Source organism: Gavialis gangeticus, unplaced genomic scaffold (assembly GCF_001723915.1).
Source record: "Gavialis gangeticus isolate Ggan-Ray unplaced genomic scaffold, GavGan_comp1, whole genome shotgun sequence".
Classification (NCBI taxonomy): Eukaryota; Metazoa; Chordata; order Crocodylia; family Gavialidae; genus Gavialis; species Gavialis gangeticus.
This window is the reverse complement of record NW_017729033.1, coordinates 2,298,626-2,310,887: the sequence shown is the minus strand read 5'-3', so window position 1 is coordinate 2,310,887 and position 12,262 is coordinate 2,298,626. Positions and strand designations below refer to the sequence as shown.

At 47.8% G+C, this 12,262-nt stretch overlaps 1 protein-coding gene across 1 annotated transcript in view; it reads right to left on the bottom strand.

Annotated features, from left to right (window-relative positions):
- Nucleotides 1–7,690: 7,690 nt before the first annotated feature.
- Nucleotides 7,691–12,262, bottom strand: part of LOC109303594 (homeobox protein not2-like) — a 131,547-nt gene continuing 126,975 nt past the window's right edge. Inside the window, exons 2-3 of the mRNA XM_019525798.1 lie at nt 11,076–11,284; nt 7,691–8,751 (exon numbers count right to left, since the gene is read on the bottom strand). Of these exons, the coding sequence (XP_019381343.1) occupies nt 8,593–8,751; nt 11,076–11,284 (368 nt within the window). The 3' untranslated portion in view covers nt 7,691–8,592. The remainder of the gene's footprint in view (nt 8,752–11,075; nt 11,285–12,262) is intronic.

The following is a 12,262-nucleotide window of genomic DNA, read 5'->3' as shown; positions in this document are numbered from 1 at the left end:
CTCACCTTGACATTGTTAATGAACCGCACTTCCACCACGGCCCGGGCTCGGCCCGCCGGGTCCACACAAAAGGAGAACATGTCACCCATGGACGCAGCCATCTTGAGCCTGCAACCTCCCAACTCTGACCTGCTGGGGAAGCAGGAAATCCTACCCCCTTCCTCCTCCTCCTCCTCCTCCTCTTCCTCCCTCCGAGCCCCAGGCAATGCAAGCTGGGATGCACGGAGGGCCAGGGTGCTCCCTCCCGGGCGGGGACTAACTGCGGGCAGCTGCAGGAGGGCCTGGGCCTGGGCCTGGCAGGAGATGCAGGACAAGCGGCCGGGGTGGGGGGGGCAATGCCCCAGGTGCTGCAGGCCAACAACCCAGGGTGCCTTCCTCCGCAACACCTGCCGGTTGTCTGACATCTGCATTAATGGGAGCGGGGTTTAAAGGGGAATCGGTTAGGTGCACTAGACCCCGGCTCTTGCTTAGCACTTGCTTGCTCGTTCTTTTCTATATATATATATATATATATACATACACACACACACACACACATACATATAAAAATAAATAAAGCATATATATAACATATATAAAACTATTACATGTGCATATATAATTATTATAAGTGCATATATATAAGTATATATTATATAAGTTATTTATGTGCTTTAAAGATATATACAGGGGTGTAGGTTGTCGCCGTGTTGGTCTAAGGACACAGGCAGACACAGTTCTTTGGGTGAATCTGATCTCTTTTATTAGACCAACTTAAATAGTTGGAAAACAATTTTTAAGCAAGCTTTCAGGTTCAAAAACCCTTCATCAGGCTAAGGAAGTTTCAACAGTTTATTCTTTCTTTCTTTATATTATTAAATATATATACACATAGACGTGTGTGTGTGTGTGTGTATGTGTGTATGTGTGTATATGTATGTGTGCGTGCATGTGTGTACATGTACGTGTGTGTGTATATGCGTATGTGTATGTGCATGTATATGTGTGTGTATAGGTGCGTGCATGTATGTATATGTGTGCATGTGTGTATATGCGTATGTGTATATGTGTATGCATATGGGCATGTGTATGTGTGTGTATATGGGCGTGTATGTATATGCGTGCATGTGTGTGTATATGCACTTGTGTGTGTAGGTATTATACAGCTATATAATATGAATGAAGGTGGCCTTAATTTGGTTTAGTTTTCTTTCAGCTGGGAGGGGAGGAGAAGAAAAGGAGCTATAGATATAGATACCAAGGACACCACAATAGGCATGTCGTTTCCCCAAAATACAATGCAGAGCACACAGGTATTTTGACTAGTAGGCTAAATTCAGCCTAGCTTATTTGACTGCCAAAAGATGGTTTCCTTCCTTTTCTTCTCTCTTCCCCCCATCCCTAAAGTAAACTAAACCAAATTAAGGCCACCTTCATTCTCAATCAAGCATGCCCCTGGAAAGTTTTTAATACCATTTATCTCATTCTCTTTACAAGTTAATTCAGATTCATTGCCCTGCCTGCCTCTGTGTGGACAAGCTCCTCCTGCAGAGGAAGAGCCGGGGTGGGGGTAGCTGGTCTGTATTGGCTGTTGCAGGTGTTTCCTGTGTAGACAGGCCCTTAGAGGGCTCACCTGCTCTTTCCAAGCACCTGCTCCAAAATGCAGGTTGCTCTGACCCAGGCTGCTCTGCAACATGCAAGGAAAAGCAATACCACAGAAGGGTTACACTGCTGCTACCTGTGACGCCCCTGTCTGCCTCAGTTTGCCTTGGTATAAAATGGGTTTAATGCCTGTTAATTAGGCATTAACAAGCCATCCAGTCCTTCCACTAAGAGAAAGAGACTGCCTTAGCTCTGCAGAGCATGCAGCTTCAGGCTCCCAACTTTGCAACGGCTCGTGTGCATGTTTGCTCCACCCTACGTGCTATTCCAACTTAGCATTCATCACATGCTAGAGACCTGGCAGGGCTGGGGCTTCACCTCCAAGTGTGCATGTGGATTCAGGTCTCCACCAGGTTTGACTGGCCAGCATGGCACAAAACAAAGGCTTGTTTGTCATTTTCTCCTCTGTCTCATGGGAAACCTCATCCTGACACAGGGAGGAGTTTAAAAAGCAAAAATGCTGGGAGATGCTAAAGTATCCCGGTGTCCTGGGACTCTGCTGCCCTTCTCCGCTCTCACAGGCCCAGGCCACCCCTGACACACATTTGGGTCCCTCCCTTGGAAGGCCCTGGGGCCCTTCTCCTCTATTCAGCGTCCAAACCCCAGGCTTCCCAAAGCATGAGATTCACTTTAAAATGATGCGATTAAAAAAATAATCTGTCTGTTGTCTCGTTTTGGACCCTGTAGAGTTCCTGTAGTGTCAGCCGTAAGCATTGAAAATCTATGAGTCAACTCCCCCCTCCATCTACACCCACCTAAAATCACCACAGGAACTTAAAACTCAGCAGATTGCAATAAAATAATTCTTTCGATCCATGTCTTCTGGTTCCCGATCCTTCCCAGGTTGTATTTCAAGCTTTTGAAGACTAGAAGTTTAGTCTTTTTTTTTTTAGGACAAGGGAGATTGCCATGCAATCACGTGACTCTAGGAGCTGGAACTTTAAGGGGAAAAAGCCCCAAATCTTCGAGACTCACAGTACATCCATTACTGTGCGGCTGGATGTTTTAGCTGTATACGGTGTCCTATGAGGCGCTGCCCGGAAAAGGCAGCGATCATCCCCTTGCTGGGTCTCTGTGGAGCTGTCAAGGGCTATCATGGGCCGGGTGCTCCAGCAATCATCCCCTTGTTGGAGCACCTGGCCCATGTTGGCAGGCAAGCATGGCTTGGACCCAGTCTGTAGGCACGTCCTTTGGGGTCTGCAGAAATGCATCTCTGGGGGGGATGTCCCCTATTTGTGATGGATTTTTTTTCCAATGGAAACTTGGCGGGGGACGTAGGATATAATCACCCAAGCTGGACTTCATCCAAGGGGCAAGAACTAGTCCCCCCATAGTTTGGAAAGAGGCCAGGGACTTGTGTGTGGACATAAGGATGCCTCTCCCTACGGTGCCAATCCCTGCATGCCCAAAAATCACTTGGATGCCAGCCAGTTCCCATGCAGTTAATTCAGAGAAGCACTTGAAGATAATTAGTTCCTTGCAAACGGTAATTGAAGCATAACTTTCTGCACTGCACGCGGGCTGTATTCGACCTGCAATCACAAGTGTCCTCGTGGCACGCTTTTAAAAGACCTGATTTTTGGATCCTCCCTCCAAGCTGGCTCCGAGCCTAGCAGCCGTTTCTCCTGCCCTCTGATAGCCACCGTAAAGAGCTAGTTAGCATGAACGCCCTCTGGCCACTAGATGCTGCTACAGGCTTTTTTGTTGGGCGTAAATGCAGGAAAACATCCTGTTATATTATGGCATAACACCAGCAGACTCTCCCTATGCCTGAATAAGGGCGTTCGTGCCCGAAAGCTTGCAAAGAACATTCCCCCCAACTATTTAGTTGGTCTAATAAAAGAAATCACATCTACCCAGAGAATCTCATCTGCCTATGTCCTTAAGTCCAAGGCTACAACCAACAACCCTGTTATATTAGGTGTGATATAGTAGGTCCTATCAGGCCTCAGTTGTGCAAGGGTTTGAGCCCTTTGGCCTTTCTTCACACTTGGCTCATTTTATATCTGCCTTCCTATTGATATTACATTCCAGTTTATGCTGCTCTTGAGTTCCTACCACATGCATTTTGGGTCATGGAGGGGGGTGGGGTGGAGCAGGACTGTCTAGTGAATACGGCACTGAAAAGGGGCTCAGCTGGCTAAGTGAAATTCTTGGCTCTGCCACTGCTTTGCCGTGTGGCCTTGGTCATGTCTCTTCTCGCCTTGGGCATAATGCAGAGGTTCTCCGCTTTTTTGAGAGTTGAGGCCCCCTCCTAGAAAGTGCCAGCTTTGCTCTTTTTTGACCATAGAAATATATTATAGCAATTATTCTGCTGCAAAGAAGTCAGACACAACACGGCAGTGTTTTTGACTCTGAACACGTGAAACTCTGAAATCTCTGGGTTGATCCTGTGAATCATGTTTGCACACCTGGCAGTGCTAAAATGATGTGGCACCATGGGGCACCCTTGAAAAGATCTCAAAGCACCCCAAGCTACCCCGGTACCCTGGCTGAGAATCACTGGCCACAAGGCTTACTTGCATGATCAAGCCTCTGTCACTATAGCTACGTAGGCAGAACACCAAAAGATAATAGTAATAATAGCATAATGCAAAGAGCATTATGCTAGCACAGGTTTTATTTCCAGTTTGGCCATACCTTGAACCCACAGAAAACAAGCTCATCTGTCAAACGCTCTAACAACAGAGTCGAGTCTGTCCCGGGGGTTTAGCTAGCAGTTGTTCCTGAGTCAAAGTCCATCTCCCCCACCAGATTTCAAGGCATGGGGGAGGTTAGAGACTCTTGAAGTAAAGGTATCCACTTTCTTTTTTAATATGGGCAAAACAATATATTAACTGTTTGGCTGACGTTTTCCAAAAAGAATAAAAGATCAGCCCTCAGACATGGGTAAATTTCTGCCTACATTTTCAAAATTTTCCAAAAGCAGTTTAAAACGGTGGCTTAAAATGAATAGGATGGGGTAACCTGAGTAGCGATCCATTCGTGGAGGTTGGTAACAGTCCCTGGACATGGATTTTGGAAACCTGGGTTCAAGCTGCCACTCCTTCATTCAGACACCTGCCCCTTACTGACATAAAAAAGAGGAAGATTTTGTCCTTAATCTGTGACTCAGGTCCCCATCACACTGCCTTTACCCTCATCAGAGTGCTACAAGGATAAATGCATAGAGGATGGTGTCAGGTATCCAGGTTGTAGCTGTACTGCTCTAGTGGGAAAAGCAATCAGGTTTGTGACAGAGGTGATATGTTTTATTAAACCAACAAGATTTTTACCAAAAACAATTCTTTAATTGCAAGCTTTTGGGCACAAACACCCTTCCGCAGGCATTGGAGAAATGAAGAGTGTTTGTGCCCGAAAGCTTGCAGTTCAAGAAATTCTGCAAAAATCCAGTTGGTCTAATAAAAAAATCACCTCCACCATGAGCCCTAGAAGATGGCATGCTGTCCAGAAACCACATGGCGATTTTCACCAAAATATTTTCTTGTTTCAGTGTGGTGCTAGCTTGGTGCAATAATTGCCCCAGAGGGAAACAGCTCCGTTTAGAGACAGAAATGTATATAAAACAGACAGTTCCTCTTTCAATCTACAGTTGAGTGTTAAAAGTTCCTCCAAAAATCTTTTTTTTTTTCCAAAAAGAGTTATATCAAAAATTAATTCTTTTCCAACTAAGACTTGGAGGGGGACAATGTTTTTCAAAAGCGAACTTACAATTTTAAACCAAAATATGTCAAGGTCATGGAGGGGAGGAGGGTTCCTCCTACTTTCCAATGCTTTCTTACTGGATTCTGACTGACAAATACCAGGGAAAGTAGTCAAAAGTGGGGAAGAAACCTATTTTTCATACATGTATAGGCCAGCAGAAGAGTAAAATGTTGGAGAAATGTGGGCATTGTCCTACTTTATCTGCACATCAAAGACCAACTCCCAAAGACTCTCATGGACGCAGAAGAATAGTCATCCACTTTCAGCTTCCTCTGTGCAAAAATGAAGTTTATTTTCTACCTATAGAGATTTTTTACCATCTTTCATTTACCCTGAGAAAGGGCATGTGTGCATGCAAGCTTGCAGAAAAAAAAATAAGGTTTTTGCAATTTCTTAGTTGATCTAATAATAAAAGGCATCATCTCTGAACCAAGCGTCCTAGAGTTTGGCTTTCCTTTCTGAGAAATGTGGGAGCCTTTTTCTCAAGCCTGTTCTTCATTAATAGTTGTGGCTTTGGAACACAATCGAAAGGACTGAAAGCGGAGTTTCTCTTTTTGCCAAATATTTGCCCTCACCAACATTTTCTAGTAGGGCAAAAATGGGGAGAGGGGGGCAAGTCAGAAGTGGGAAAAGGGGGGAAATGAAAATTTAAAAAAATTATAGTAGTGTCCGTCGTCCATCCCACCCCCCTGCCAAACATCCCATGAGGAGAAAAAATAATCCTGCTTTTCAACCAGAGTTTATTTGTAGTGACAGTCTCTTAAAAAGCAACGTGGCCTATTTTTCAGGCAACAAGCACATCTACTATGAGATGACTGCCTTCTTCTGGCTGGACCCTGAACTTCTTGGCAGCATGTCATAGGTCCTATACTGCTAACGGTGAATGGAGAGTCTCCTTTAGCCTGAGAGCTTCAGAAGCAAATGCATCTGTAGGCATATGGTGCAAAATGAGGTGAGCAAAGGTGGGGCAGGACAGCTGGCTATGCTTCTTGCGCCCAAAAAGGAGGCATCTCTTAGCACACTGGGGTGTCTCCCTACTGGCTGGGTCATCTATGCCTGGAACGGGCATCCTGGATCACCAAGCAATCCCATGATGTGTCACTTGACCTTCTTGCAATGCTGCAAGCTTTGAGCACATGATTTTTCCTTCTGGATCATCCCAGGATCCCAGGGCTGCTGTGACAGCAGGAAATCTCTGCCTTGGACGTGGGGAAAGCAGCATACAGAATACCTGAGCCTTCTGCAAGGGCTGTGCAGGGCCTCCAGCCTCCATCCAACCTGCCCTGAACCAACCCAAAATGCCCACACGCTTGTAAAGAAAAAACACATCTCCATCCACGTCCCCCAAGATACTCCCATCTTATTGTCTCTCCTTTAAAATAGACTAGACTTTATTCTGGTACAAAACAAATAAATAAATTACCGTTTCCCCAAATCGGGCTATTCCTAGGATATAAATAACACCAAGTGGCAGACAGGGTTCTGGTCCAAACAGAGGCACAATAAGTTATCCTGAGACGCGGGGGCAGCCTGCTCACCACCCACCTGGGAGAGGGCAGGTCAGACTTGGACAGATCCGGGAGCCTGACACAGTGAGCACCTCCAGGCAATGATGAGCAAGAGGATTGGGGAGCCTCTGTTACTGCTGCGAACCAGTTTTCACTGCATTGTTAGGGGAGCAGACCTGAAACTCCCCTGGAATATCTCAGTGCATCCCAGTGACCAAACACCATAACCATGGTGGGAGCCATCATGTTGTGTGCACAGACATACAGAGTTTTCTGATCTAGGTTTTGCAAGCTGAAAGGAAGCAAAGCATGCATGCCCTCAGGCTGCAGGGCGGTGCTCGGCTCCTAAGCTGGTGGCTCTCAGGCTTTTTAGGCTCCAGGCACCACTTGATAGACTCGAGGCACCTCTTGGAAAATGCCAGCTCCTCATTTTAACTTGTTTTTTTGCCTACAGGAAAATAATAGAGCAAGTCTTCTGTTGCAAAGAACCCAGAAAGACCACAGCCGTTCTGGGTGTCTTTAACGGTAAAGATTCCTGTTTGAAATCTCTGGGTTGATACATCATGTTTGAAATGCAAAAATCTAGGACTCTTGGTTCAGAGATGATCCCTTTTATTTGACCAACTGAGAAATGGCAACAACAACAAAAAAAAATGATCTTTTTCTGTAATTTTTTTGCAATTTCTCAGCTGGTCTAATAAAAGGGATCATCTCTGAACCAAGAGTTCTAGATTTTTGCATTTCTTTTGGTCTCAGAGCAACACAGCTACCAAATACATCCCTAAATCATGTTTGCCCACCCATCAGTGGCACCCTTGAAAGGATCTCAAGGTGCTCTGGTTGAGAACCGCTGCTCTAAGCCCGAGGCACTTACGGCTTTCTGAGAAAATTAATCATGGCACCAAAAATGCCCTCACTTAGGGCCCAATCCTGCAGTCTCCTAGTGATGGGCCTGATCACAGGAAACTCCTCGAAGGCTGGTGGAGGTACGCCGCTGTATACCAGGTCAGGATTGGGTCCAGCACAAACGAGCAGCAGGATTGGGCCTGCGGCAAAGCTCCTGCTGAAGCAATCAGGGCCCTGGATTTTGGCCTGCTGCTCGTTCTGCCCAAGCTCTGTCACAGCCCACTTATTTTATTGCAAATTCAGCAAAGCCCTTTTTTGTTTTGGTTTGGGTTTTTTTTGAGACCTGAACATCACATGTAGACACAGAGTCAGCCAGGGGAAAAAAACAGGGAAAATACCACGCTGGATTCCTACTGCCCCCCACCCCCTGCTTCCAGGGCTTTGCTCTCTAGCAGCTCATTGGCATTGATACAACGCAATGGCTTTGCACGCACAGGTGTCCAGATGGGGATTTGAACTCTCCAAGGGGCGGACTCGTTCTCTAGACGTTCTGCGGGAGAGGGTCTGTGCTTCCCTGTTCGGCTGAAAAGAAGACACGCTCATGAGTTAGCCAGACTTATCCCCCGCCGCCTTGTCATGGGAGCTGGCAATGCAACAGGACAAGCTCCAGGGATGGCAGCGTGAGGCTGCCGGGCAGGGGGCATTGCATACCATGGACTCATCCCAAACGTAACCCTGTATCCGCAGAATTCAACCCGGCCATTCAGTGACCCAGAGGAGCACCGAGGCCAGCCGGAGCTCCCTGCATGCCCCAGTAGCTTCCTCTATCCATCGCTCCCTGAACATGGGCACCAACTTCCTACCACACCATAGCAGGAAGCGTTTGAGTCACTTAAAGCTCAATGTCCACCGCATCCTCCTCGGTGTCCTTGGGGTCTGTCAAGTCAGCGGAGACAGGCGGCGGCGCTCCAAACTGGGACAGCTTCGCTTTCTTCTGCTCCAGGCTCTGCTTCCTCCATTTGATCCTCCGGTTCTGGAACCAGACTTTCACCTAGGAGGGAACAGGCACAAGAGGCGGTAAAGACCCCTCGTTTTGCACTCGCCCCCCGTGATCTGGGACTGGGAGTCTCTTGGCAATGGGGACCATGGAGACACTTAGTAATAACAGCTCGAAGTGAAGGGGCAGTTGCTTTTTTGGGGGGAGGAAGGGGAAGGGGAAGATCTCTTTACAGACATTGATGTAAGCCTGCACATCCCCAGGGAGGGAAACTGAGTCACACAGCGGTCTGTCCCTGGCTCTAATCACCAAACAACTGCTTCCCCCCAGGCTGCATCCTGCTCGTCCTCTGGTTAAATCCTAGGCTTCAGCACTGAATGAGTGACATCCTTGCCTCATTAAGAGCAAGGGCTAAACTCCTGCCTGCTGGCACTTCACTCAGTGGGACTCAAACTCATCCGGAAAATAAGTAAATAGGCAGCATTGTTGCCCTAGCTGAGGCATCTGGATGCCAAACCTCAGCACCCTGGGGATTTCTTGAGCAACCACAGAACAAGGGGATACCTCCAAGGACAGGCCTGAGGATAGGGTTGATCTGAGCCAAAGGTGGAGTAGGACACTGCAGTTAGCAACCCGTGGCGTGGGAGTGACTGGATCCTCGCTGAAGCCAACTGGAGTTTTGCCCTGGCTTCAGTGGGGGCAGGATTAAGCCCTGGGACTAGGGCTCATACAGCTTGCTTTCCCCCCTCTCCCTTTTAGCGGTTTCATCCGTTGCCTATGGACCCTTTTCAGCTTCACCACATCAGAGAATCACAGACAACAAGGGCTGGAAGGGAGCTCAGGAGGTCACATCTAGTCCAACCCGCTGCTGCAAGCAGGACCAGCCCCAGCTACATCATCCAAGCCAAAGCTTTCTCTAGCTGGGTCTTAAACACGTCCAAGGATGGAGACTGCACCACCTCGCTGGGGAGCCTGTTCCAGTGCTTCACCACCCTCCTCGTGAAACAGTTTTTCCTGATATACAACCTCAACTTTTCTTGCTGCAACTTGAGACCATTGGTCCTTGTTCTGTCGCATCCTTCCTAAATGTGGTGCACAGAGCTGGGCACAGTACTCCAGGTAACCAACACCAGGTAGAGCTGTCCTATCCCCTCTTGTGTCTTGCATACGATTCTGTTAAGGCAGCAGAGCATTGCATGGGCTTTTTATCCTGCCTTTTGGATGCGCTTATTATCCACAGACTTTTCTTACCCTGTTTGCAGCCCACCAAGCTCATAGCCTCTTTGGGATCTTGTACAGATAGCTCCACAGGTTGGTGACTACAGGGGCCATGGTCTATTCCACTGATTAGCAGGGATCCTGGTTTCGTCCCATTTAAAATAATCCCCAATCTTCAGTTAAAAAAAAGTAACCCCAAATCCACATTTTTCTATGATTTAAATGAAACACCACTATACACACACACACACACACACACACACAGATATACATACACATATAGATATACACACACACACACACTAGTGGTGTTTCATTTAAATCACAGAAAAATGTGGATTTGGGGTTACTTTTTTTTTTTTTTAATAAAAAATTGAGGACTATTCTAAATCAGAGAAAACCAGGATCCTTGATGATTAGGCATCTAGGGATTTAAATGCCTTAGTGTGATTAAGTGCCCTGTTCAAGTCCCTTAATATTCATTAGCGCAGCATTTCTCAACCTGTGGGTTGCAACCCAAAAGTGGGTCGCAAGAATATATTAAAAGAGTTGTGAACAATCTTTAAAAATGGATTCGCCTTTAAAAGAGAAAAATGTGGGAAGCCATGGGTTTTTCCTTGGAGGCTGGCAGAGCTGCAGCCTGCAAGGGGCTGCTTGGGGCCCCCCCATGCCCCACGCACCGGGGAGCTCGGGCCTGGGGGCAGTGGGTCAGGACTGGCCATTGATGTTTATAAATGGGTCCTGGTACAAAAAAAGTTGAGATCCCCAGTAATAGTGCATCTACTTTTTGCAATACACCGTCCTCTGCCTCTTCAGACAGAGTCACAGAAAGCAGCGCGGTTGGATCCTGTTTTTCAGCGACTTGCGCGAGACGAAATAGCATCACACTTAGGCACCTAAATCCACTCGTGCAGCGAACTGGGGGAACGCGATGGGATCTCCTTAGGGAGCTCAACCCTCCGTGTTCCTAGCTAGAATAAGCTACTTTCATCTGCAAAGGAAACTAGTAAGACCCCTCAGACTACAGCATAGAGAGGAGGACTGAGAGCATCTAGCTTGCCTATCTCTCCCATGGTCCTGCCCAGTGCGGGCAACACAAAGACATCTCTGCTGGAGCTCTGGGACCCTGGCCACATCCCAGCTGGATGCCCATTTCCTACCTGAGTCTCTGTGAGGTGCAGGGTGGCTGCCAGGTCCACGCGTTCTGTGCCCACCATGTACTGCTGCTTGAGAAACTCCTGCTCCAGCCTCTCCAGCTGCTCCGGCTTGAAGACGGTGCGGATCCTCTTCATCTTACAGGGCCCCCCTGACCTCCAAGGAACAGGAGGGCCCAGGGAGCCGGTGCCTACACAGCGAGACAGCTCCAGACCTGTGAGCAAGGGGCAGGTGTCAATAAAGGGGTGGCAGAAGCAACCAGACCCAAAATGCTCGCTCCCTATCCATGCACAGGACAGCACCCTTATTGCAGAGCTTGCTGACCCTGGCTACTCTGTTTCCCCACCTCCACTGAGCCATCAGGCCCTGAGACCACCCGTCACGGCTGGTCTCCAAGCACGGCCATCCCAGGGATGGAGAGGAAGCAGACGGCCACTGCCAGCTGGCACGACTTCAAGACAAAAACCGGATCCTGGTCGTGTAGCCAGCTCCAGAGTATACAAGTGACTAAGTCAGCAGGATCTGGCCTACTCCTAAACCACTTGTCCCCAAACTGTGCTTGAGGGGCAACACCTTGCAAACACAGCTATGGGAGATGCTGCTTTCCAAGCTGGCAGGGAGAGCAAAGTCTAAGGGTGCCTGCAGCAGGCGACTTGCTCGGGACTGTTGCTGCTGGGCCAGCAAAGCTCGTTATCTTCTAATGAATAACGCAATAAAATCTCATCAGAGCAGGGGCAACCTGCCCAAGAGCAGACATGACACCTAAGGCTTGATGCTGCCATCACACACACACACAGAATTAACTTTACTCATGTAAATAACTCCATTCACCCAAAAGGGACGGCTCATGTATTAGAAGCGACGCCTGCATTTCTTTGCAGAGGAAGTGGGGAATGGACCTTAAAAAAAAATGCAGGTCTTGGTCTAACCAGCCTTGCTCACACGAGCAGGCCTTATTCACAAGGATCGGTCACTGATTTCAGGGATCCTGCCGTCTAGAAAAACTGCAGAGCCAAGGCCTTCACTGCATAGAAAAATACAAAGTTAAATGAATAAAAAAGGAAGGTTTTAAGCTAACAATTAGGAGAACACCAAAGCCCTGGGTGCATCTGGATCCAAGGTGTTGATCATGCCTAGGGGTGAGACGGAGCTCAGGTTTTTCGGTAGATTTGGATCTGGGAAGATTCAACGC